The sequence below is a fragment of the Podospora pseudocomata genome (assembly GCF_035222375.1).
Source record: "Podospora pseudocomata strain CBS 415.72m chromosome 1 map unlocalized CBS415.72m_1.2, whole genome shotgun sequence".
Lineage (NCBI taxonomy): Eukaryota > Fungi > Ascomycota > Sordariomycetes > Sordariales > Podosporaceae > Podospora > Podospora pseudocomata.
In genome coordinates this window covers 565,711-591,320 of record NW_026946364.1, presented here as the reverse complement: position 1 = coordinate 591,320, position 25,610 = coordinate 565,711, and the positions used below count along the sequence as shown (strand labels likewise).

General features: G+C 51.9%; 9 protein-coding genes across 9 annotated transcripts; 6 read left to right on the top strand and 3 right to left on the bottom strand.

Moving 5' to 3' along the window:
* Window positions 1–484: 484 nt before the first annotated feature.
* On the bottom strand, window positions 485–3,498 carry YLH47 (LETM1 domain-containing protein ylh47). Its single transcript, XM_062884561.1, has 2 exons — window positions 2,726–3,498; window positions 485–2,659 (listed from the first exon to the last, which is right to left on the bottom strand). Exons 1-2 carry the CDS (start codon window positions 2,787–2,789, stop codon window positions 1,062–1,064), a joined length of 1,662 nt encoding a protein of 553 aa, XP_062747404.1. The 5' UTR covers window positions 2,790–3,498; the 3' UTR covers window positions 485–1,061.
* Window positions 3,458–5,641, top strand: ADK2 (Adenylate kinase 2; the record flags this gene model as incomplete). Its single annotated transcript, XM_062884560.1, has 3 exons — window positions 3,458–3,513; window positions 3,574–4,931; window positions 4,989–5,641. Exons 2-3 carry the CDS (start codon window positions 4,772–4,774, stop codon window positions 5,639–5,641), a joined length of 813 nt encoding a protein of 270 aa, XP_062747403.1. The 5' UTR covers window positions 3,458–3,513; window positions 3,574–4,771.
* A 269-nt stretch (window positions 5,642–5,910) lies between these two features.
* QC762_0027900 (uncharacterized protein) lies at window positions 5,911–6,339 on the top strand (the record flags this gene model as incomplete). The annotated part of the gene is made up of 2 exons (XM_062883177.1): window positions 5,911–6,069; window positions 6,280–6,339. The coding sequence occupies 2 exons, from the start codon at window positions 5,911–5,913 to the stop codon at window positions 6,337–6,339; spliced, it is 219 nt and encodes a 72-aa protein (XP_062747402.1).
* A 906-nt stretch (window positions 6,340–7,245) lies between these two features.
* Window positions 7,246–9,066, top strand: QC762_101760 (uncharacterized protein; the record flags this gene model as incomplete). The annotated part of the gene is made up of 1 exon (XM_062884559.1): window positions 7,246–9,066. One exon carries the CDS (start codon window positions 7,246–7,248, stop codon window positions 9,064–9,066), a length of 1,821 nt encoding a protein of 606 aa, XP_062747401.1.
* A 666-nt stretch (window positions 9,067–9,732) lies between these two features.
* Window positions 9,733–11,738, bottom strand: QC762_101750 (uncharacterized protein). Its single transcript, XM_062884558.1, has 2 exons — window positions 11,098–11,738; window positions 9,733–11,017 (listed from the first exon to the last, which is right to left on the bottom strand). The coding sequence occupies exons 1-2, from the start codon at window positions 11,237–11,239 to the stop codon at window positions 9,873–9,875; spliced, it is 1,287 nt and encodes a 428-aa protein (XP_062747400.1). The 5' UTR covers window positions 11,240–11,738; the 3' UTR covers window positions 9,733–9,872.
* Window positions 11,704–15,156, top strand: QC762_101740 (uncharacterized protein; the record flags this gene model as incomplete). Its single annotated transcript, XM_062884557.1, has 2 exons — window positions 11,704–12,592; window positions 12,663–15,156. Exons 1-2 carry the CDS (start codon window positions 12,372–12,374, stop codon window positions 15,154–15,156), a joined length of 2,715 nt encoding a protein of 904 aa, XP_062747399.1. The 5' UTR covers window positions 11,704–12,371.
* A 238-nt stretch (window positions 15,157–15,394) lies between these two features.
* Window positions 15,395–16,345, bottom strand: TIM10 (protein transporter tim10). The gene is made up of 2 exons (XM_062884556.1): window positions 15,862–16,345; window positions 15,395–15,795 (listed from the first exon to the last, which is right to left on the bottom strand). Exons 1-2 carry the CDS (start codon window positions 16,134–16,136, stop codon window positions 15,618–15,620), a joined length of 453 nt encoding a protein of 150 aa, XP_062747398.1. The 5' UTR covers window positions 16,137–16,345; the 3' UTR covers window positions 15,395–15,617.
* Window positions 16,346–16,561: 216 nt separating this feature from the next.
* On the top strand, window positions 16,562–18,331 carry MSK1 (mitochondrial lysine-tRNA synthetase; the record flags this gene model as incomplete). Its single annotated transcript, XM_062884555.1, has 2 exons — window positions 16,562–17,000; window positions 17,091–18,331. The coding sequence occupies 2 exons, from the start codon at window positions 16,562–16,564 to the stop codon at window positions 18,329–18,331; spliced, it is 1,680 nt and encodes a 559-aa protein (XP_062747397.1).
* Window positions 18,332–20,744: 2,413 nt separating this feature from the next.
* On the top strand, window positions 20,745–24,081 carry QC762_101710 (uncharacterized protein). The gene is made up of 5 exons (XM_062884554.1): window positions 20,745–21,798; window positions 21,978–21,993; window positions 22,042–22,221; window positions 22,274–22,351; window positions 22,402–24,081. The coding sequence occupies exons 1-5, from the start codon at window positions 20,996–20,998 to the stop codon at window positions 23,821–23,823; spliced, it is 2,499 nt and encodes an 832-aa protein (XP_062747396.1). The 5' UTR covers window positions 20,745–20,995; the 3' UTR covers window positions 23,824–24,081.
* Window positions 24,082–25,610: the final 1,529 nt, after the last annotated feature.

Sequence of the window (25,610 nt, the reverse complement as noted above, 5' to 3'; positions counted from 1 at the left end):
GTTGTATAGTCAGCAGCAAAGACATGCCCCTCAGCAAACATGAGCATCTGAAACGGCCCCCTCTCAACATCATGTAAACGTTAAGAAATCAAAAATATCTCGATATTTAGCAAGGTCGTCATACATAAGCCATATATCAACTCTCCATGACGTTGGCCTCCTTTACAGCAAGCTCGCATTGCTTCCCGTTCGAGGTTCGGAAGCCTCCACCAGCAACGTCAGCTGCGCCGCTCAATTGCAGTGCCGGATACCCCCAAATAACATCGTTTTTTCTTTTCCAATGATCGATGTCACAGGTTTAGAAGCATGGTTATTACCTTAGCAGACGGACCACAAAAAAGTCTGGTTGGCGTTTGGCGGGAGTTTGAAGAGAGGAATTATTCTCCGTCTCCGGGTTGGGCCCCTGAGCTTTGCATGCTTTCCACATAATACAGATGAATGCATTGGATGAATAGCTGATGAGACCGCAATTGGAGCACAGCAATTGAGCCTGAGAGATTTCGCAAGGGAAAAGATTTCAATTCTTGTATACACAACGCTATTTTCTTCCAGCGTCAATGATGAAGAGTAGTATCTATGAGGTTGAATGAAACAGAAAAAGAGAGACAGACACCTGTAATCGGTGATAAACAAAAACCTCCCAACCGAGCCTTCCCATGACAGTGTCGTAGTTGAAAGAATCGTGCCACCCGCTGATAATGAATTTCTGGTGCCTGTTGTTTTCTATGGATACACAGTAGCACAAGTCTTTGTGGTTCCGCCATTACCATCCCCCTATCCTTTACCCCTTAGCCGTTTCTTCCCAAAAATTTCCCATCGCTTTCCTCTATCTTGACATGTAATGCAATGATGATGATTATCGGTTTTGTCTAGTCAAACAAACCACCACACACACAAGAAAAGAGAATTAAAAAGAGGGAAAAATAAATCCAAAGAAAAAAAGACCGTGGCGTGTGTGAGTAAAGTATATGTGTGTTCCGCTGTGTTGTTGTACACCGAGGGACAAGCCCTGTAGAGGGCTTTGGGGGATGAAGCCAATTTGATCGTGCTAAATCTCCAGATTATTGCTGCTTCTCGCTAGGCTTAGCAGCGGCGGCAGCTTCGGTTTTCTGGAGGACCTTGGCGGCATCCAGGCCATCCTTCTCGGCATCCACAGCCTCGGCAACCTGCGCCTTCTCGATGCCCTCAGCCTCCGCCTGGACCTGTCTCTCCTCCTTCTCGTCAATGTCTTCAGTGTCCCGGGGAGTAGCGAAACCTGTCGCCTGGTTCTCCTGGTCTTGCTGCAGCTCCTCGTTAATCAGCTCCTGCTGCTCCTTGATTACTTCGAGACGCTGCTTATTGGTGGCAGCACCCTCAGCATTGTGGACCTCGAGCTCAATCTCGTGGAAAAGCTCCTCCGGAATGGAGGAAAGCACATTGGTAAGTGCTTCAATCTGGTTGGAGACACCATCACTGCTGTCCTGCTGGGTCTGGCCATACATATAAGCATTGCTCAGAACCAGAAGAGTAGAGGGGACACCCTCCCGAAGTCGCAAATCCAACCAAGTCTGGAGGTCTTCCCGTAACCTAGCAGGCGAGACACCAAAGCTCTTGATGCCACGGCTGGCGCAGGCAATTTGAAGTTCGGCCACGGAAAGACTGTCGACGCCCTCATAGGCAATGGCGCGATCGTCGCGCTTGATTTGCCGCATGCGGTGGCGAAGCTGATACCGGAGCATCATGTCGGTGCCAAAGGTGTTGAGGTTGAGATACCGGCACATGGACACCAACTGCGGCCGGGAAAGGTTGTCAAGGGTCACATCATCCTTGAAGACTTTGCAGACCTTGATCACATCATCGGCCGTAGGTGTCTCGCCAGTGGCGCGAAGCTTGCGGAAGAAGTTGGTAAACTCTTCCTTCTGGGCCGTCGCCTGACTAAGTGGCAGGCCTGTCTCTTTCAAGGTCTGGCGGAGGAATTCGCTGACCTCCTTACGGGTCGCCCGAAGGATATTCGCCTTCTTATCCTTGTCCTTTTGCCCCTCATATGTGCTGGGCAGCATGTTGGGGAAGATCTTGAGCGCGACGGGGAGGAGAAATTCGGCAAAAGGCACAATGATGAACATGGAGAAAGGAACCAGCCGGCCGAGATCCTGGACGGTACGTTGAAGCTGGCGTTGCTCTCTCCGCGTCAACTCGTAGCCGGCAGCCATCTTTGTAGCCAGGCGGGAGCTGATCTTGACCTCAGCGGCCAGCAGTTTCGTGCCATCCCAGTAATGCAGAGCCTCCTTCTTGATCTTTTGTGCGATCGTCAGCTTCTTCTCCTCCTTCTTGGCCTCAACCTTCTCTGCAGCAGGCTCCTTCTGTGCGGCAAGCTGCGAGAGCGTAGCAGAAGAATCAGCAGCAGCCTCGGGGGTGCTGGTTTTCTCCGCTGGCTTGGATGCAGCCTCACTGCTCTTGGGCTTGGGGGAAGGCTCCTTCGGGAGAGGCTTCTTAGCCTTCTCGACATCGAATCCCGGAGGTGGGCCACCCGTCGGGCCGCCATGAGTAGTGGTACCCGAGGTGGTGAGCCCCCGAACTGGGATAAGCAGAGCAGTGGCAGGGCGGTTAAACCTCAAGTTCTGCGCATTGCGTGCCAGAAGCATCGAGGAGGCCAAGAGGGCGGATCTAGGGAGGGCATGAGCTTTATGAGGGGCCGTCAGCAACTTGTCATCTTGGAATAGGGGCACACAAGGGATAGCGGACGTACTGGTGGTGCCTTGGAACGGGTTGACGACCAGCGCCCGGCGCGCAACTCTTGTCGAGGCGCTCATGGCAGCGGTGTTCTAGCGTTCAGGGGGTAACGGCAGGTCGGTGTGCACCAAGATTAGGGGCGAAATCGTGATGCTGCCGACAGACTTGGATACTGGTCGCGATTGAGATAAAACTTCGCCGATGCGCTGACGTGAGTGTAAAGATGTGGTGCAACGGCAACGGGTCAACGCCAACAGCGGGAATTGACACGGGACTGCACAGCTGAGCAGAAGATTTCGATTTTCAGACGCAACCGGCAGTTGGGCTCGGAACCAGCGGATTGAATGCGAGACCTCCCGGGTTTGCGCAGACTGTCCAGATAGAGACGAGAAAACGAAATGGTTCAAGCAAAAGAAAGACGTCGAGATGAGGGATGGCGGATGCTGGAGGGCTGGTTTAGGGCGGATGGTGTTGTTGGAAAGAGATGGTCGAGGACGCCGCTGTCAAAGGGGCACGGTGACATCAAAATCCGGCCCTTTCCACTGAATGCCATGGCTCCAATCCAGTGACGCCCCGCGGTCGCCCTTTCCCCATTCGGCTGCCCTCTTGGCGATTCAGCGAACGAGCAGTGCATCACGTGACTGTTTGGGCTGAGTAAGGTTGCGCTGAGCTGCTTCTGGGGATCCTGTGTGGCTGGGGAAAGCACAACACAACATGGCATGTCTGCGTTGGCTCTTGGGAATATCTGCATTGATTCCCTATTGACTTCTCTGGATGCTCTCATATCCTCTCATATCCTCTCATATCCTCTCATATCCTCTCATATCCTCTCATATCCTCTCATATCCTCTCATATCCTCTCATATCTTTCTCATGATCAAGGAAGATGCAGATTGCTGTTTCAGAGAGCCACTGAGAGTCCAAATCATTATTTATAAGCACAACGCACTTCTTCCCCACCACATGCTTCCCATGACAGAGTTACAACAGCATAATGGCAACAGACTCTTACCAGACCCAACTTTGCACGTGCTAAATCAGTTGATCGGGCTTTCTCGGGCAGAATCGTCACCCCCTAGGCAGGTTTCGGACAACTCTTCACATGCCGTCATGGCACTTTGACCACAGGTCTGGACATTCTCACATATTTTCATCCAAAACTTTCGAGAAAGTTCAGGTGTTTCAAAGTCTCATTGAGTCTCTTATCATGCCCTTTCCTTGCATACGGTCCAGTTTTCTCCTCTTCATAGCTTTATCAGATCTTATCAGATGAAACCTTTGGTTCTAGAAGCAAGACCTGCTTGGCAAGGACCCCGATAACTGCGATATCGGGGCACAGCCGAAGCCTCAACAAAAAACTTGCTGGCATTTGGTGAGCCATTCGTGCTGAGCAACAGGCAATGGGATGAGAATCCACCGCCAATCCTTTCCAGACTCCGACCTGTTCAGGGCTTCGGAAACTTGGGCAGAGTGAATGTCCGGTGTGACAGTGGCCGCCACAGTGACTTTGTTCAATCGGTTTAGGTTTCCAGGCTCCGTTATCACTCCGGACCGGCGTGGGACATGAGGTCTCTAGACATAGTTGGCAAACCTCTCACCGATTTAGCTGTTTTGCCTTGGTAAAACCCTATAGTTCATCACCCCTCCTGCTTGTCTTCCCCGTCGCCTAAGAAAGTTAATATCGAGGCTTCACAGCGTTTTTGTGTGCCCCTTTCGGTGACTTTGTACCCGAGTTGTCTCCATTATCGGTCCTCGGTTGCGTCTCGATTACGTGCCGATCGACTTGTTCCCCGCACCCCGAACCAGCCGGATCTTTGTGTGACAAACCGACCGCAACAACGCCAGAATCCGGAGCGCGCCTGCTTGCATAGGGTAGTCGCATTAGTACTTGAAGCCGGCCTTGCCCCTCTGGCCCTCCGCGCCCCGGCCCATTTCTTTATTCCTGCTCAACTCACCCTTCTGTCTCCCACCCGGTGCGCACACCCGAACACGCGCGCGCTCGATCGCTCGCTCGCAACCCCCGCTGCCGCTTGTCCCAGTTCCCGACTCCCGTCAACCTTGAATGATGCGCCTCCGAAAGGCTGCCCGAGTTATCCTTGTAGGCGCCCCGGGAGTGGGAAAGGGGACACAGTCTGAGCGGCTGTTGCAGCGGTTTCCTCAGCTGTCATCCATCTCCTCTGGGGATCTTCTCAGGCACAATGTCAAGCAGCGGACACCTCTGGGTATGACTCTTCCTCAAACACAATACTCAGGATGTCAACCAACTAAACCAAAACCAGGCATCAAGGTCGAGAGTACGATGAAGGCCGGACTTTTGGTTCCCGATGATCTTATCCTTCGGTTGATCAATAACGAGCTCAACCAGCGCGGGTGGTTGTACTCGAGCCACCCCGCCGGCAACGTCATGACGCTCGCTTCCTGTGCCGCCGAGACGCAGTCCTTCAGCAATGATGCCGATATGGCTGCCTTCATTTCGCACCCAGCGCATGCTCGTGGTGGTTACGGCTCACCTTCAGAAGATCCCTCGGCTTCGTTTCTTCTCGATGGGTTCCCTCGTACCGCGACACAGGCTGAACGGCTCGATGAGACAATCCCCATCAACATGGTTGTGTCACTGAAGACGCCGCTGGCGGTCATTATGGAGCGCATCTCTGGGAGATGGGTGCATGAGGCTTCGGGCAGGGTTTACAACACTACTTTCAACCCACCCAAGGTTGCTGGTGTCGACGATGTCACTGGAGAGCCGTTGGTCCGCAGGGCAGACGACAGCGAGGAGGTCTACCGCCAACGATGGAAGAAGTTTGAGGAGACGAGCGAGCCATTGTTGGAACACTACGCTCGCAAGGGTGTGCTGTGGGAGGTGTCGGGAATGAGCAGCGACGAGATCACCCCCAAGCTCATGCGTGAGTTTGAGCGTCGCTTTGCTGAATGAGATGACAAAAACTGCTGGCCTGGTTTCGACTCCCACAACTGGGTATGGTTTAATTCAGTATTTTTTGTACATTATTGGTATAGGCGGAGGGCGTTGTCTGGGACACCTTGAACGGGCTACAGGGACATCTTCTCGGATGGGATAAAGTATCGGTCATGGTTATGACTTGGGCGGCGTCATTGGGTTTTGAGAGCGAGCGAGCGAGCGAGCACATGCAGCCCTCGGTCCTGGCGTTCTGGATAGGTCGTATAGTCGGTCGACGGGTTTAAATGTCGGGTGGTCACGACAGTTTTGGTTCAATAGAAACTCTTGGGGTTCATGAGAACTCATCCTACAACTCACTCACACGTCGCAGCATTGTCTCTGTGATCCTTACAATAATTCTACATTTCGTTATCAATTCAAACAGCCCACCCACCAGCATACGTGTAAGTCATCCCCATACTCTGTCCCACCACATCCACACTTCTCCTGAATCCCATGATCCACACCCCTTGCTGATCCCAAGACCTGCCACTTTCTAGGTTGGCCACACAAGGTTGAGTGCATATGATGTAACTACAATGCTGCTAACCCCGCGAAAATGCACCGCCCTGTTTTGTCCGCCTCCCCGCAAAGCGCAACAGCCCCACCATCAGTGCGGCCTCCCGTCCCCCAGTTCCTTCCCCCCTCATGCTGCCCCTCACCACATTATGTGACTGTGCCCCCATCGACTTTTTGACGAAGTTGGATGGCAGGTCCCAGTGGCTTGGGTGAGCATTGTTTCTTGTGGCGTTTTCTTCCAAAGTGGTGTTTTGACGGGTACTTTCCTGTTGTGTTCTCTGTGCAACATTCCGTGTCTTGGGTACCTTCCTGAGGCCTTCCTTCCATCTTGGCAAGTGTCATTGAACTTGGCTGTTGGGGTGTGGTGGTGTCGTGTGTGTGTGTGTGTGTCCCGTTCGTTTCGGACTCGTGATCAAACTTTTCTGCTCTCATCTTTCATTCATTATTGTCTCCCTTTTGTTTACCAAGAGTTCGTCTTTCTCCATTGTTCTCGATTACCTAGATCTCGCCGACTTGGATCTGGGGGTCATTGTGGCTTGGGAAACGAGATCAAACCGAGCATCAACAAGGCGGGATCTTACATTGGGGATCCATCGAGGTGCCTGACACACATCCAGTTCAACTTTGGACGAAAAACTAGACTTCACGGGACGGACGGGAGCTCCCACAATTTGGTTTTGTGGTTTGGGTTGCTGAAAACGATTGGGTCCTGGAATGGTGGGAGTGGGATATAGATGGTGAGAATGATGCAGATTGCAGGACAGAGCCAGTAAAAGAACAGTTTCGTTGACGGACATTGTTTTTTTCTCCGATTTCGATGCGCTCTACTTACACCTTGAGTCCCTGGGTATTTACTTCTCAACGTTCAGCTCCACTGGCGTTGAGTGGCTGAAACTTGGCTGCGTTGGTGGTGGTTATACTTGGAAGGCTTGAGGCTCTGGCTGGGAACGAGACATTCATTTTTACTTCCAGAATCACACACATTGCCATCTTTTCACACCCACCAGTTGGAGGTCACATAATCACATGTTCTAGCAACACATCACACACCAAAGCCGGGCATGAGGCTTCTCCAAACAGCAGTCGTCGCCCTGGCGTCGGCTGCCAACGCAGCAGCCACCGTCAAACTCCAACCTGACCCCCTCCTCGACCTCTCCTTCACGTCCCCCCAAGTGACGACACAAGGGGCAGGCCGACCTGACACCCAGCTCTTTGCTGACCTCTGCGCCTCTATAAACGTCATGCAAAACCATTACTTCGAAAACTGGATTGGCACCTGGCCCGACGCCATCGACTGGACTAGAGCCGTGATGAGCACCCACATCGCGGGAGCTCTGCGGACCATAACCGAGGACTTTGAGCTGGCCAGATCCCAGCCCAATATCGTCATCCCCCCCCTGGCCAACTTTATCGGCCGGTATTTTGGCGAGCTGATTGCCTTTTATTTTGGGCAGGACGTCTTCTCCCTGCGCGGAGAGGCGTTCGACGACATGCTCTGGGTTGTGCTGGGCTGGTTGGAAACGATACAGTTCATTGACGAGCTGGGAGACGGGAGGTGGCATGGGGAGAGGTGGACGCCGGCGTTTGCCCACAGGGCGAGGATATTCTGGGAGCTTTCGAGCAAAGGGTGGGATCAGAAGCTGTGCGGGGGAGGGATGCTGTGGAATCCGAGGTTGAGTCCGTACAAGAATGCCATCACCAACGAGCTTTGGATTGCGGCGAGTATTGGGATGTATCTCCATTTCCCGGGGGATGAGAATACAAGTCCGTGGGAGGAGATGATGGTGAGACCTGGGCTTGATAAGAGGGACTTGGGCAAGAGAGACTGGCCTCCGCATGATCCCATGTTTTTCAGGACAGCGCAGCTGGGGTATGAGTGGTTGGAGTCGTCTGGGATGATTAACCACCAGGGCTTGTATGCGGATGGTTTCCACATTTCGGGGTACAGCGAGGGGAGCAACAATACCGAGTGTGACGAGAGGGACGAGATGGTGTATACGTACAACCAGGGTGTGATTTTGTCGGGTCAGTTGGGGTTGTTTGTTGCTACTGGCAGTGAGGAGTACCTCAATTCTGGACACAAGCTCATCAAGGACGTGATTCGGGCTACAGGTTGGGATCTAGAAAGGGCCAGACCTGTGGCTAATCTGGATGATTATCACGCCAACTTGCTTCCAAGCTGGAAGGGTCTTGGTCGAGCGGGTGTGCTGGAGGAAGCCTGTGATGTTTTTGGAACTTGCTCGCAAGACGCCCAGACTTTCAAGGGTATCTGGATGCATCACTTTACCACATTTTGCTCACCAAATTCTCTCGACAAGATCATGCCTAGTGCTGGGTCTAGGATGAGTCAACAGGGCCTTGCACGGATCAGGACGAAGCACTTTGCCGAGTGCAAGAAGTATGTGCCCTGGTTGAGACATAATGCTGTTGCTGCTCTAGGCACACGAGACGAGCATGGGAAATTTGGGATGTGGTGGACGATTGGGCTATTTCCATGGGAGCAGGGGCTGAAGATGAGCTGGGATGATTTTGAGAAACTTCACGTCCTACCGCCGGACCACGGGGAGGATGATTATCGGAATCGTGGGGTACCCCACAATGAGGTTTGGATGATGACGAACCCCAATATCACGTTGCCGGTTGAGGCTGAGAAGGAGGGGCTGCCTGCTGTTGCTGGTGTGTCAATGGAGAGGCAAAAGGCGGTTTATATGCAGATGGGCAAGGAGGACATGAAGAAGAGAGAGCCCCGGACGTCAGGTTCGTCGAAGGAGCTGTGGAACAATGATCCGAATACCCGTGGACGGGGGAGGACGGTCGAGACGCAGGGCGGTGCGGTGGCGCTGTTGAGGGCGTTGTGGGTTGTTTCTAAGCATACATATTAGGGCCAGGTCATACACGGTTTTGATTTCTTGTTCATGGTTAGAGTTGGGATTTGTTCTATATTTAGTTAGTTATGAGACATGATAGATGGGAATTGCTGGGTCTGGCATCAGGAATTAAGTTACTCTTCTCCCTCGTGCCTTCCCTGCTCTTTTGCTCCTTCCCTCTTGCTTCTTCCATCTCGCCCCTTCCTCTCGCCCCTTCCTCTTGCCCCTTCCCGCATCTCCTTCCCTAACCCTCCTGCCCTTTGCTCCTCCCTAGCTCGCTCTTCTCTTCGAGGGTTATAAAGGTCGAGTTCGAGAAGTGTTTCCACCTGGGGACGCCTGGGGAGGGGTGGAATGGCCCAGTGGTATGAGGGGATGCCTGAAATACCAACTGCAGCCATACCCACCTAACAGAGATTAAGGTCACAACTCCTGGGTTCGAGACCGGAGGCAGACCCCAACTCTTTTGCTTTTTTTCAATAAATTCTTTCCAGGTTGCCAATGACTTGTAGACACTTTTTTCCAATTACTACAAATAATCGGCGTAGAAGTAAGTTAACCGATATTATCCTATAAACCATGCCTCAAACGTAAATCAATAGGCCTTTTGAATATCTTCAAAGGCCTATTAACTATCCTCGAAGGCCTGATGATTATCCTTCAAGGCATGTTTCTTAGTGCAATATGGGTTAAGCTACTTTCGTCTACCATTTGTTTTGTGGTGAGGGTGCTACTGTCGACAAACATTAACACGAACTTTTTTTTGTAAAAACATTCATTGTCGCTATGAAAACAACCATCGCTGTCCTGACTACACCATCGCCCTAGAGAATGATTTGCCGCGCGTCCTTCAGTATACCTTCCGACGGACAATATGGACACTTGAACCTGGCCCCCTTACACAGCTTCTGAAGCGTCTCCTTGGCCAAAACGTGTCCGCAGGGTATCATCATGGGTGGGTTGGCGTCTGTCGTTTGTTCCTTCGAGACTGGACAGACAAAAATACTGTGGTAGAGCATACTCTCGGGAAGCGGTGTCTCGAAGGCCATCTCGTTGGAGGTTGTCCATTCTGTACCCTTGGCGAGAGTCTTTTGCGTGTACTTCATCAGCTGTGGGAGAGCCAACGCGCCTGCGGTGGCGGCTAGGTAGAGTGGGGATTCAGCCGAGAGGCCTAACAAACTGCAGAATTCGCGGGTAAATGAGGAAGCAACATCACTGAAGGCAGTATCAATCGCAAACAGTTGTCTGTACGGGGACTCGGCGATGTTGGGCGCAAATGCCATGGAGCATGCCAGCTGGTTGATCTCGTTGAGATGGCGTGCTTGGAAACGGCCAAAGTTTGACCGAGCATACTGGAGAGCACCCCGCTGGCCATTGTTCTCGTCATCGGGTAGTCCGTTGACGGAAGGCCCTTTGAACAGCCAAACAAACTGCAGCCTGCTTAGTTCAAACTCAAGATTGCTCCCTCGTGCCTCCAGCTCGACCGAGTTTTTCCTCGCCCACGTAATAGCAGGCATCAGGTTCCTAGCTTTTAGCTCTTGTAAAATGTAGTACATCCCGGCAAAGCTCTCTTGAAGCTCTTGTGAGTGGAGGGATGAAAGGTCGTAGGCCTCGCTCGACGTTGTCGACGCAGCTTCGTCGTAGTTGCCGTCGTCCATACGCTCGTCTAAATATTCCGGATTCTCTCGCTTCGTCGTTGACTGAACCTCATCGATGAATGTCGACGCCACTTTAAACTGGCCTTCTCTAAGCAAGTGCATGGCGATTGCCCTGTTTATCAGAGACACGTGGTCTGCCATGGCATCGTGGTCTGTTGGGAGAGGCTTCAGAGGAAAGGACTTATCCAGAGCCTTTCCCATCTTCTTATTGGCGGCAGCTGCCCCTTTAAGCCCATCGTTTACTGCCTCGAATGCGCTCTTCACGGGATTCTGAAGTTTTGTGATGGTGATGGCTGTATGGGATTCGGGAGCTAGAGGTGTGCTTGTTCAGTACCTGAGCATATATACCTACCTCGTCCGTATCTCATTGCCAGCGTGAACCTCGGCTTACCTGAAGCTACCTGCTCACGAGCAGCACTGAGCAACTCGATGATCTTGTCGACATGCTCCACCGCTTTCGTGAGTCTAGGGAGTTTGTTGATCTTTGCATATTCTTCTTCGAGCGCCTCCAGCTTGGGCTTCTCAGACGCCATGGTCGTCCGCCGCCGCGAATGGCTTGTGTCTGGCTCTGTCAACTACAGTTGCAAGCCTGACTGCTTGATTCGGGTGGGAATGACGAGAGCGCAAGTCCGGTTAGGGATACGGCGTCACCTGGAGACTATGACCCTTGTTCAAATTGATAAAGGATTGAGGCACAGTAAGGTGAACTAGAGGCGGTTGAAATATGTATCGTTGGCTTTCTGGCGGTGGATGTTCGGGATAAAATAACCCAGATCAATCGTAATATCTGTAATCATTGAACGCCTTCCCGCTCTATGCAGCTGCAGTGGCGTGAGCCGTGGATTGGGGCTGCCCGCCCAGGTGACGTCCACCCCGCTGGCGGTGCTGGTCCGAGCGCTATGTGGTGGCCAGGAACTACCTGAAGTGGCAGGCATTATGTGGACAATATAACTGGCACTGCAAGTCAGCAATATGGACAATGACTATCCATTTACAACTTTTAAAATACAAAATAGGCCTTTTAGCTATTTCTTAAGGTCTATAAACTAGATTTTAAGGCCTATTAACAATTCTTAAGACCTATCAAATATCCTTTGAGGCACAGGCGGTTCAGTGCTTTTGCAGTGCCAGTTATTTTGTCCACAGCGAGGCAGGGGAGTGCAGCGGGTGGGTGTGGTGGGGTGTGTTTGGCAACCTGGAACTTCCCTTCTTGGCTTCTTGGGAACAGCATCCAAAAGCTGGAACACTGCAAGCAGCAAGGTCTCAGCTGGTCTCAGCTGCAAGTTTGGTTGCCTCGTTTCTACGGATATCACATGCCAACGACGGAGAAGAGAAGGTATCACCAACTCTACAGCCAGGAGGTCTCGCTCGAATCATTGCAAGTCCCTCAACACGCAATCGATTCCACTTCGCCCCTATCCTGACTGAACGACACCAAAAACGCCAGCCCCATTCTCACCAAACGATCGGCTGCTTGCATACGGATACCGAAGCTCTCCACCAAACTCCGGGGTGGAGGAACGCCTCACCGCCCCAGGCGGCCCCACGATGGAGCTCTTGTAGCTTGTGCTGGTTCCATGTTTGACATGGATATTGGCGGTTGTGCCAGCTGTGACAAGCCGCCTAGGTCCTGATCTTAAAACGGCCGTACCGCCGTATCACGCCATGTCTATCCGGATACCCTTTCCTCCTGCCGCCTCACTCAACGGCAGGGCACATCGCGAAGAAGATATCACGCTGGCGAGAACAACTTCCAACAAGAATGCCAGGCCCGCGGTGCCAGAGACACCAGACGGTGCCGCAGCCGCCAAAGTGGAGGCTGCCCTTGCGCTTACACCTGCATCAAATCGCCGACGAGTCGTGCTTCCGGACCCTATAGCTTTCAAGTGAGCTCCACAAACCACCACTTGTTAACGATCTTGCTTGCTGATGTGTTGCTTCTGCTTGCGCCTGTAGATTTCTCGAAGGCGATCCAACAGTGACAGTTATTACGCGCAAATATGTCCTCCCTGGTTACGAACTATACCTCGTCGAACAATGGGCTTGCTCACGCCAATCACCCGCCCTCGTCATTGCGACCTACACAGCTGATCCAAAGCATTCGGTCGTCGTCGGGGTTCTGGAGATACCAGGAGAAGAGAAGGATTGGTCGCCGAGATTACGCTTATACTTTAGCGCTATCCAACACTACCATGCCCGACCAAAGGGAACAGACATTGGAGAGCTCATGGTCACCAACCTCAGTAGCTTTCCTTCCGCCCTTACTGTGATTGCGGTGCCCGACGGAGACATTCAGAAGCATCGCCAAGTGTTCATTGTGAACGAGAATCTCAAGCGGCTAGGGTGCTCAGGGAGATCAGGACTCACCCTCACAGATCCAACACCCGCTACGCAGGCCAAATTTCTGCAACTATACAAAACGAACGAGAAGATACCTTTTGCTCAGGCCGTTCTGGAGCTGGTTAGGATGTGCCAGATGGCACTTCACATCTTTGGCATGCTGGATGCGGAATACGTGGATGGGCTACTCTGTGACGTGACGGAAACCGCAATCAACAATTGGTGGACCGAAATTGGCTCCGAGTACTTCAACACCGAACCGACAGACGGCATTTTGGGTCCTACAACAGTGGCAGCGATGCTCGGCACGCTGATGGGAGCGAGGAATCGGCTCAGTTACTCTGGCGCACCAGTGGCCAAGGATGTTTTTGACCTTGAAAGCACCAAAAAGGGCATTGGGACCTTTCAAAAATCTGTCAAGATAGAGAGGACAAGACGTCTAGACCGCCAGACGTTGCTCAAGCTGCACAGTGCCACAGCCAAGGCAGCCGCGGGAGATGGTGGTTGGGGTGTTCACAGGGCGGTCAAATCTACGGTCGCTGAAATTGGTGGCAAACGCGGCGAGCTTGTCATTGGCATGGTGGGAGGCAAAGATAAAGCCAATATTGGTGATATCGAGACGGTCGACTTGGGAAAATTCATCAACTTGGCCTACGGTGAAAGACCAAAATGGCTTTGGCATGGAAAGCCAAGGAGAACACAGCAAGAGACTGCTCCGGGCTCTGCATTTGGCAAAGATTTACGAGAGGAAACTATTGTACCTCAGTCTGGAAGCAGAAGAACTCAGTCTGCGCCAGTGGAGGATGAGCTAGAGGCCAAGAAGAGGGAAGATTCCCCCGCCATATACGCACCACCTCCTGTTACAAACTCAGCCCCCATCACAGCCGAAAGTCACAATCCCGGCGACAGGGATGCTCTACGAAAGGGAATTTTCAAGGGTGTTGCTGGAAAAGTGAGCGATGCTCGATCAGGTTTGGGTCGAATCAGAGATGCTGTTGGAGGTGGTTTGAGGGGCCATGCCAGCAGGCCCTCCAAGGACGAAAGCCCGGACACGGCCATCAGTGGATATTCCAGCCCCAGTATAGCGACGTTAGCTCACTCGTCTGCCGCGGTGACGAGCCCGGTTGCAGTTGGCAAAGCATTCAGCTGGAAGGTCAAACCGGAGGAGTATGCGAACGGGGCTCCAAAGGAACGAGATTTTGGCGAAACAGGGCCATCTGGTTTGAACGGCAGTGCAGAAGGGAGTGAGACGCATCCTACAGGTGTCAGGGCTGAATCGACATCATCCCAAGAACTGCTCAGAGCAGCAGAGGAAAAAGAAGCGCTAGCCGAGATACGCAAAGATGTACTAGAGAATACATTTTCGGCCGCGGCTTCAGAGGCAGGTGATCTGGACGCTCAGCCCCAGCAATTTCTCGGTGCTCAAGGGAGCTCAGATCTGCCATTATCATTCCTTCAGCGAAGACACAGCTTCACAACCATTGAGGCTCTACAACGACCACTAAATGACGCCCGTTATCCCCGCCGTTTGTCTTTTAGCGAAGCTGAAGAGGCAGTTCTTGGCTGGCACGAGATCATCAGCCTGGCCGATCTGCCCCCATCGGACGCTGGCGTGGACCCAGCAACGACGGCATTTTTGCAGTCTCAAGCGGAGCTGGCTTACAGCTTATACCACCGGCTCCAAGAAATACAGAAAGACCTCGCCAATTGGGTTACAGGAAAACTGTCAGGGGTTGACATTTTGAATACAACGTATGGCGCTCAGCAGGCGGAGCTTCAAACTCTCTATCATGCCGTCAGCGAGGCCTACGCACGAATAAGGCATAGCAGTGGGGAGCTGGTGGCAGAAGAGAGGGGACGCCTGACCGAAGCCGTCAAGGACGTTGAGGTCTTGGTTGCCAAGCTCGAATATGAGATTAGCGCGCTGGTCGGGAAGGTGAATGAGGTTGAGGATGGGGTGGCGCAGTTTGAAGCGCAGGTCGAGGATCTTGAGCGCAGGGCGGAAGAGCTCAAGGCTGCATTAGAAACGGAGAGTTGGGCGCATTGTCTTGTTCGAACGCTGACGGGTATTGGTTCGGGGCCGAATATCACTAGAGCAAGGTCCGGGTGATGGGGACAAGGGTATTTGGGGAGTGTCGAATTTTGGGATGACTTGTATAAATGTCTTTTTTGGGCAGGCAGCCAGGAGTTTGGGAGCACAGCATTGAGCCACTGAAACGGCGTTTATGGGGAAAGGTTTGAACCCTCGATAGCATACCTAGCATCCATTGAAATTCATCAAAGGAAACCTTTACAGAAACCAAACAGACAGAGAAGCGATGTCATTATTGAAAAGCAACAGCGCAAGAACCCCTCTATAATCTGGACACGCCGGACCCAACCAACCCCTAGTAATCCATCCATTCGGTCATAATGTACACTCCTACGTTTACGAAAATCCTGCTCTCCTCATTGAAACGGCATTCATAAGTGGTATCCCATTCCCATAAGCTCTAATCCCCCTCGCCAAATATTTTTATGCTGTCGACGACCTCCATACTCTTACAAGCTCCCTTTTCCTTCTCCTACTATTTACCGCCCCATCATGCCACCCTTGGCGGCCTGCTCCTTTTGGAGTTGCTCCGAGATGGTGGTGTGCGCCTCGAAGAACTTGGCGCTGCACCGGTCGAGGCACGAGGCCTCGCCCTTGGAGAGCTCGCCTTCCCGGTATGTAGAGTCGAGGCACTTTTGGGAGCAGATCTTGGCCATGCTATATGCAGAAACATGGTCAGTAAAAGGGGGGGATGGGGAAATACTAGGGGGGGCTGGTAAATACCGGGTCTGCATCTCGGTCATGACCTTGATCTCGTTCTCGACGGCGGCAATCTTCTCCTCGGAGGAGAGCTTGGGTTGGCCGAATCCGAACATTTTGGGTGGTATTTGGGGGTTGGTTGTTATGGGGTTAAGAAGGAGAAGGGGTCGGTTGATGGTATCACGATATGGGAATGTCAAAAGAGGAGGGTTCAAGAGGCTTGCATGGATGTTGGTTTCTGGCAAACAAAAAAACCGATGCGGCTGCTGGCTGGCTTGCGGGTTCCAACACTTCGTCATGCCAAGAGTTGGTTCTTTAGATAAGCGTGGAGGGTTCCTATCAGAGAGAGAGGTGATTGGTTAGAGCTCAGCTCTGGTGGAGGGGTGCGGCATGTGTTAAAACCATGGGAGCTCCAGAAAATATTTTTGAGGAAGCGGTCTTTTCCTTTTGCTTTTGGACAACAACATCAGCGTCGTTGGGAACAAGCAGAGTTCCCGGTTTGTTGGTGTGAAACAGGTAAATTGTAAGTATGGATTTTTTCTGCCCCTTGGATTTTATAGCAATATGATGAACCTGCATAAACCTTAGAACCGTTGCGACTGACACGCTTCGGCGTGGTTGATCACAAATGCCAATTTTCTGACATTCTTCCACTGTTACCTGTCTTCTGTCTGGATTTTCTTGTCAGGACAACAGCTGACAGACACTCAATAGAAATGATGCGATGAGACCATCACCGAGTCTCCAGTTCCTGCGGCCGTACGCCCGGGTACCAGTCCCTCACGCGGCGGCGTTCCCGCACCTCCGCCGCGCTCAGCTGTCGCAGCGTTGCTCCTTCCACCTTGCTCGGCAGCAGGAACTGGAGCAGGCTGGTGTCCTCAAGTATCCCCGTATCCGAAATGATGGTGGTGAGATTATGCGCGTCCCCGACTTCCGGGCCAAGTATCAGGACATTCAGCAGGGCGTTGTGGCGGAAGAGGAGGTCACCTTGCGAGGACGGGTCGAGTCTGTCCGTCGTGCCGGGTCGAAACTCGTCTTTATTGATATGAGGAGCGAGTTTGAGAATGTTCAAGGACTATGTAACCTGGGGAAGCTGGTCGATGGTACGACTGGTTCTGGTTTGAAGAATTTAGCCCGGTTGCTGAACAGGGGTGATATCATTTGTGCGTCCCATCTTTGTGAACTGTGTATATCCATCTTGGGTAGAAAGCGTGGCCATGCATGCTGACGCCTGTTGTGTTGCCATTGAATAGCTGTCACGGGCAAGGCCACGCGAACCAAGACAGGCGAGCTCTCCATCCAAGCCACCCAGCTTCCTGAAGTTTTGACGCCGAGCTTGGTGCCCCGGCCGGAGAAGGTTGAAGATACCCTGCATCGTCATATTGACATGCTGGCCAACCGTAGAACCGTAGATACCCTTCGTCTGCGGTCCTACATTACTCGCTATCTCCGAGACTTCTTTCACGAGCGCAACTTCCTTGAGTTTCAGACTCCTATCCTCTCTGGCAATGCTGGCGGTGCCGTGGCCAGGCCATTCACCATGCATGCTGAAGCAGTGAGCAAAGATGTCACTCTCCGCATTGCCCCTGAGCTGTGGCTCAAGCGTCTCGTCGTCGGAGGTGTAGACCGCGTGTTTGAGCTCGGCCCGGCGTTCCGCAACGAGGGCATCGACCAAACCCACAACCCAGAGTTCACCATCTGCGAGTTCTACCACGCCTACGCAAACCTCCAGGACCTCATCACCATCACCCAAGATCTCATCCGCGGCGTTGCCGAGCACTGCGCTAAGCTCATCTCCAATGGCACCTTGTCCTCACTCCCCGAAATCTCCGACCTGTCCATCTACCAACAACCCTTTCAACAAGCAGAATTCATCCCCACCCTCCAAGACAAGTTGGGGTTCACCTTCCCCGACTTGACCACCCCCTCCGCCCACTCGGACCTTTTTTCGCTTCTCAACTCAAACTCGGTCCCCCCTTTTGAGGGCCAAGACCACTTCCCCCTCCCCAAACTCCTCGACAAGCTGGCCGAGCGGTACATTGAACCCCTGTCCCTCACCACCCCCTTGTTCATCACCCACCACCCCGTCGTCATGTCCCCCCTTTCCAAATCCTTCCTCTGCCCCAAGACGAACCAGCACGTCTCGGCAAGGACAGAGCTTTTTGTCAAGGGGAAGGAGCTGGCGAACATGTACGAGGAGGAGAACGATCCGTTTGCCCAGAGGGAGAAGTTTGCGGAGCAGATCAGGCAGAAGGATGTGGAGGAGGGGCAGAAGGTGGAGGTGGATGAGAGTTTTTGCTATGCGCTGGCGAGCGGGCTGCCGCCGACAGGGGGTTGGGGGTGTGGAGTGGAGAGGTTGGTCATGCTGATGGCGGGGACGGGGAGGATTAGTGAGGTGTTAAGTTTTGGGAATCTGAGGAATGTGGTGGTGGGGGGGAGTAATGCTGCTGTTGGGGGGGTTACGGGGGAGGAAAGGGAGAAGAAGGGGGAGTAGAGGGGTTTATGTGGATGGAGAGGGGATGGATACCACCTTTTAGAGCGTGTATAAGAAATCTTCTCTACCTATGGATGAGCATATATACTTGCGACGATTCATTTATGTGCATGCTAGAGATCGGGACACCGAAGTGAAGTCAAGGTGTTCTGGCGTAGAATCTGGATTCTCAGTTCGTCCGTGTTTATTGCCATGACAGATCATGGCCGTTTCTAGAGAACAAACCGCAAACAGATATTTGGTGATGCGTCCATGAAATCTCTAGATGGGTCTCTATCGGTTTCGATGAGGTATTAACAAGAATGCTGAAGTTGTCTTTAATGTCTTTTGGCACGTGCCTTAAAATCTGAGATGTGTATACCTTATGTTGGAACATATCGAAGTGGTACTTGAAGGCCCGGGAAAAGGTTAGATGCTCATTCTTATTAGGTTACGGCAGAAAACAATATCTAGAATAGATTAGACCGCAGTCTTTCGTCTTGTTGGATGAGGCATCGTTCTTGGGGCTATCACCACCAACTTGTGTATACCTGCATCGGCAGCTTGAGAATTTCGCCCTCGAGGAGATGGCAGCTGGCAGCACTCCGCGTGATCTCGAAATAAGCATTTGCTCAGTGAAACTTTGATAGAAACAAGGGCTTTGTGGCTTCTTTAGGGCCATCCTATTTGCACTGATAACGCCTTGGCCCCTATGAACAGTTTTTTGCACCACATTCACTCTCTGGACATTCTCTTCACCCATTTGCAGTGGTTGCTTGGATTCATCATGGCCCCGGTCACTTCCTTTCGACGACTTCTTCCGTCACGCCTATGGAGAGGGCAAACCCTGGTGTCTCCGCCCGGTTTTGAACTATCCGCAGAACTCATCTACATGATTCTAGAGAATCTCCCTCCTGAATCCGTCGTCTCATTCGTCTTGACCTGCCAGTATTTTTATTGCAGTTACCTCCCACAGTCACCCGCAGAGCTTTTGACCGGCGAAGCTAGAATTACACTTCTTGGATGGATTGAACAAGATTGTCCTCCCCTCTAGCTGTGCTTTGTCTGCATGAGGCCCCACCGATGGGGGTATGACTGGAAGACTCCTTACTATTGCCCAATTTCCAACCGGCCTGATATCAGATATATGTCACCGTTCGGTCAGGTTTCTTTGACGACCTTTGGTTTATGGTCTCTGGGTGGATATAATCTGAATTCCAACTTGAATCGGCTCGTTATGAATCGTCACTTCTATGGCAAGTCGCATGTGCCGGATGTGAAGGTCTTGAACCTAGAGGTAGCCAATGTGTCGGGAGTGCTGCACAGACCACACAGGATCGAAGAAACCTAGGCCTGGGAAGCAAAGATCATCAACGATGAGCTTTACGTAAAGGGTACAAGCATTTTAACGCAATCGACGAAGTATGGGAACGAAAGAGAAATGAGGCTTTTCATGCGTGTGATGGAGAGCAGATATGATATTCGTCCGTGCCATCTCATATGCGAGTACTCGACCCGATCGACCATTACTAGAAAGCGTCTGGATTATCCTATTCCCGCCATTTTCAGGTGCTGATCGCAATACTACATCGTGTCCCATCTGCTTCACTGATTTCCAGGTGGAGATCGCATATGCAGATGATTCCGACCCCACACAGTCATCAGAAGGATCTATTCTCAGCGAGAGCTGCACCGTCAAGATAACCAGATGGTACCAGCTTGGGGATTTCTGGTCGCCAATGGATAGCAGATGGAAGAACCTAGTTGGCTCGTTTCGGTTTTATGGTCGCCGCCGAGTGGACATTTGCGAAGCTGGTGAAATTCGTCAAAGATGGGAGGTGGCCAGGCCAAATGAATAAGCAAAAGCAGAGAAAGAAGCCACGTGGTTGTAGATGTTGTTTATTCAGAAATACAGAGCGCAATTCCGAGTTCACGCTCTGAACAAGATGGGAGTGAGAATTACATCACTCCATGTTTCGTTATCTTATGTCATGGCGGGAGGTTGACGCTCAGCACTCATCTCATCAAGATGTTGCTGGCCTCAGAAGATTTCGGAGGTCGAGAGCGGTGCGGTCAAGCTTTCTGGTTCCTGCTTGGCCTTCTTGGCGCCGCTCCAACTGCCGAAGTGGCTTTATTTTTGTACACAGATTTAGTTTATAAACCTATTTGTTTTGCAGAAAGCATCACATAGACAAGTTGCATTGACGTGTGTCGTCTCATTACTGTTGGCTACCTTCCCACTCTCTCAACTGCACTCTGTCAGCTGCCCTGTCAACATTGGTGTTGCCGCTTGTATACGTATTGCGTGTGTTCAGATGACTGGCGTACAGGAAACCCACCTTGTGATGCTTCGGGCTGATTTTATCGGCTTTTTTTTTTTTTTTTTTTTTGCATATTTTGAAGTGTTGAAATCCACTGGGCGGGTTCCCGGGGCCTTTGTTTCCTCGTAGATTGCTGTTTACTGTGAGACATTCTCTCGAGAAGTACGAGGTTCTAGAGGTCGCTACAAAATAAAGAGCGAGATGACGTAGGAGGGTGGGCCCGAAGCTTGTTATCCTGGGGAGCTTGAGCTAAGGCCAAAGCGGGAGTGGCAGGCTTGCCGATCACCCGTGCCCTTGGCAGGGCCATCCCAACTGGACCCCCATTGTCCCCCCTCCAACGTTTTTGCAGGACGTGGCCCGCCACATGCCACTCTCTCCTTTCTGCTATTACTTGCGTACTTCAACACGTTTCCCCATCAAGGCTCACAGCCATTTCCCTGCCACTTCCATCTTCCTAATCGATCCGTCGAACTTAAAAGATACCTTGATACTTCTTATCATTCTTCATCAACACCCACCTTCCTCGATGAAGGAACCCACCTCTGATAAATCTTGGTACACGGATAGAATTAACTCGTGGATAAGAAGCAAACCCGCGAATCACCCTTCCAAACAGATCAATTCAAACCAGATTCCCATCAGCAATCCATCCATCCTGGAGCCCACACAGTCCAACAGCCAGCATGGAGCATCAGCCATGTCTGCCAACCCCGGCGGCACCATGCCAACGCCGCCGGCCCCTGGTGGTGCCGACACGACAGAAGATGGTTGTTGCGGAACGCCCATGCCCGGTACATCATCGCAGCCCGAGCAGCCGGGGCCTGTCCTAGGCGAAGCGGGTGATGGGAAACACCCACACGAAGACTCTCAACCACAGCGGGAACCTGGAACCAAGGACAGCATCCCCAGTAGGATACTGCGCACTATCAAATTTGTCTTGTTCCATTCCAAACTGAACCTTTTGCTGGTTTTTGTCCCCATCGGCATCGCCGTCGAGCAAGTCCCGGGCATTTCTCGGGGCATCATTTTTGGCATGAATGCCGTCGCCATCATACCTCTTGCTGGTCTCTTGAGCTTTGCTACCGAAGCCGTAGCGCGCAAGCTCGGCGACTCCCTTGGCGCATTGCTGAACATTACTTTTGGTAATGCGGTAGAGCTAATCATCTTGTAAGTCATACATGTCTTGGCGTGCCTGTCAGCTAGTTATCAAACGGTTCACTAACACGATGCACAGCATGTATGTACCTTAACCCCTGTTTAGTGATGCAAGCCTGGCGGCACCAACCTCCTGAACTTTGCCTCAATCTGTGTTCACGTTATTGCTAACCACCTTCATCGTTGAACAGCATTGCTTTGGTCAAGGTACGTGTTACCGTGCAGCCGGTTTGACACATTTCTAACCAAAAACAGGATGAATTCCGTATCGTTCAGGCCTCTCTTCTTGGGTCTATCTTGGCCAACTTGTTACTGATTCTGGGCATGTCGTTCTTCCTTGGCGGTCTTCGCTTCCGGGAACAGATCTACAACAGCACCGTCACCCAGATGAGTGCTTGTCTATTGAGTTTGAGTGTGATCAGCTTGGTGTTGCCAGTAAGTGTGGAATTACCAGAGAGGTTTGTGGACACATACTGATTGTGTACAGACTGCATTCCATGCTTCGTTTAACGACTCGAACCTAGCAGATGCCCAATCTCTCAAGATCAGCCGTGGTACTAGTGTGGTAAGTAGAGCCGTTCGGGATTTGGTCGCGATCGAGACTAATCATCGTAGATTCTTCTGTTGGTGTATATCATATATCTCCTCTTTCAACTTCTGTCACATTCATACATGTACGAGTCGACACCACAGCACATCATTGATGAGGAGGCAACACCTGGACCGGTCGCCAACTGGTTGGACTCGTCAAGTTCAGAGAGCAGCTCGTCGAGTGACTCAGATTCTTCCGACTCTGATTCATCACGAGAAACTGTTGGCAAGAGAATGAGACGAGCTATCAAGCGCCATCGCAAGTCCAGCATCATTTCAGTCGACACGAGTGAAGGCCACAGCACTACTCGCACGCGAACCCCTACTAGAAGTCCCTCTTTCGGTACTACGAGCGAGGGACAGCCTTCTGAGGAGACCGCAAGGAACCGTATTTCCAAGCCTGGAACCGGGGTCTTTGAGGCGCACGAGGATGCCATTGAAGATGAAAAGCCACCTCGTCACAAGAAGCGCGATCGTTACCGGAGACACAAGAAGCATCGCAAACATCACAAGCACCGCAAGTCACGGAGAAACGGCTCCCAAGAATTCATGGACCAACCCATTGACGAGGAAGCAGCTGTTGGGATTAAGGCTCCCCTCTCACCTGGCGAGCCTCGGAGAGTCGATTTCGCCATGTCACAATTGACCCCGAATGTTGAGGGCATGAGTGAAGTCGTTCAGACCCGAAGCAGTCCGTTCCAGGGACTTCGTGGGACACTGCGACCTGTCGCTCGCAGCCTTGCGCCCACAGTATTTACCAGTCCCACTGATTTCTCGATGCCGGCCGTACCCTCTGGTCCAGTGCCTCGTGTTCGTTATGGAATTCGTCGTACGAACTCGCTGCCCGACCGCCTAAACCAGTTCGGCCGCCCTCCCGGCGCGATGATGCCCTCTCAGATTCCTCTGGCCGCCGTCCCGAACGGCGCTGTGGCTGATGCCGAGGAAAATGTTGAAGAGCTCTCCCGTCGGAGCGCAGTCATCTTGCTGCTCGTATCGACCGCTCTTGTAGCTGTTTGTGCCGAGTTCATGGTCGACTCAATCAACGGTCTTGTCAAGACCAGCAGCATCGGCGAAATCTTCATTGGTCTCATCATTCTGCCCATCGTTGGCAACGCAGCCGAGCACGTCACTGCTATCACCGTTGCCATGAAGAACAAGATGGATTTGGCCATCGGCGTGGCCGTGGGCAGCTCGATTCAGATCGCCCTCTTCATCACGCCGCTGATTGTGATTATCGGCTGGATCATGGACAAACCCATGACGTTGTATTTTACGCTCTTTGAGACCGTTTGCTTGTTTGTCTCGGCGTTTATCACTAACTTTTTGGTGTTGGATGGGAGGAGTAATTACCTTGAGGGGGCTCTGCTGCTGGCGACTTACGTTATCATCAGCGTGGTGGCGTTTTTTTATCCGAATGCAGAGGATACGAGTGCGTGGGGGACGTAGATAGGCTTGAGGAGTTATCATCGAAGGGTTGGTGGGGGGAGTCAAGGGCGTCTGGGGGCATTTTGATGCCATTGAACTTTGTAAAATGGGTCGAGGCTTTTCGGCGTCAGGTATTTGGGGATGATTGGGGTTGCTGTTCGGTTTTCAGATGGCATGTGCGATGGTGTGGCTGGATTTTGGGCCAGCTGTTGCCCAGCTAGGTTGATAGTAAGGCAATCTGAGTCTTTCATTTGCCTCAAGCATCGGGTGGATTTTGAGTGTTGCTCTGCGAGTCTGATCACCAACGACTACCTATTGCGTATGACTTACTATCCCATTTGAATCCCACCATCCGAGATGTGTCTTTTTGGCCCGGCTGCAGAATATCATGAGCTAAGAGTACCTACAGAACTGTTGAGGAATTTTGGCTCGGTTGGGATCTTTCACCTCCACCATCTGCCCTTAAACTTCGTAATTGGAGGTTGTGATTTGGAGGTGTCAGCACACTAAGTCTTTTTGTTCACTCATTCCTCTCGTAACCTGGGGCTCGACCGGAGCAAACGGCCACCTACCGGAGGCTGTTACCACATCTCTCACATGGTCTGTCTCGGCCGTATTAGGCACCGCTCCACCATTCCGCAGTGAGAAGTACACACCTGTGTGATGGTAGTGGTGGTTAATGGGTAATGGCTATTGCGTGTAAATAGACCCCAAAGTTCGACCGGTTCTTTCACCATCCAACCGACTCCACAACATTCCCCTTTAAAGTGGCGGTTAAAGATTTCCTAAACACCTATCAAAGGAGATGATAGTAGTTAAACACAAAGTGCTTATCTCACTCGAAATTTTTGCCCGCTAATACACATATATAAGCAAGGCGATGCTCCCCTTCTCAGACGTTCTCTCCGGCAACCGTACAGTAGTCTCTAGCAATCATGGAGTCCATCTCTCGCTCCAGAGCCTCGCGCGCTGAAATAACTGCCATCGTCAATGCTTTTTTGCGTTCTGTGCCTACGAGAAGTACACTATCTTTACAATCAGACAGGTCGACTCCTACTCAATCTGGAATTTTAACTCCCTCGGAATCTGTGATATCAACACCTTCGCAGATGAGCTTTGTTTGCGTTGGGTCGTCTGTGGAGGGCTCTGCTTCAGAGTCGGCCCTCGCAGTACCATTTCAACAGCATCTGCCGTCAGCTCTACAGTTCGAATACGTCAGTTCCTAGAAGCGGTAGACAGAGCAAACGCTGCATTACCACCACGCAACACGAAGGGGATCTTCAAGGCAGCCTGCTGAACCGACCTGCTATTTCTCGTCGATACCACGCATCCTCTGAAAGCATATCTCGACGCCGTCAAACAACAAATCAAGAGTACCGTAGCTGAGGTCAAAAGATTATTCTTTGACGAAACCACCTTACGTATTGCTGTGGTTGGGTACAAAGATCACCGGGACAAACCCCATATCCAGTTTCAAGACTTTACAACTTCCGTTGAGGAAGTCTTGGTCTTTCTTAACACCTTGACCGCAACTAGAGGAGACGACTATCCCGAAGATGTTCTTGGCGCCATACAGAGGGCCACCAAAAGTTCCTGGCAGCAACAAACCCGGTGCCTCATTCACATCGCCGATGCAGCACCGCAGGGTCGAGACCTGAATGACTTATTGCGTGATAGCTGGATGGAGCCAGGTAGTGAGCATCACGGCCTTACATACAACTGGCTGATCCACAGACTGGTCAAATTGAACATCAACTACATCTTCTTGCGCATCACTGCTCATACCGATCGCATGGCCGCGGTCTTCG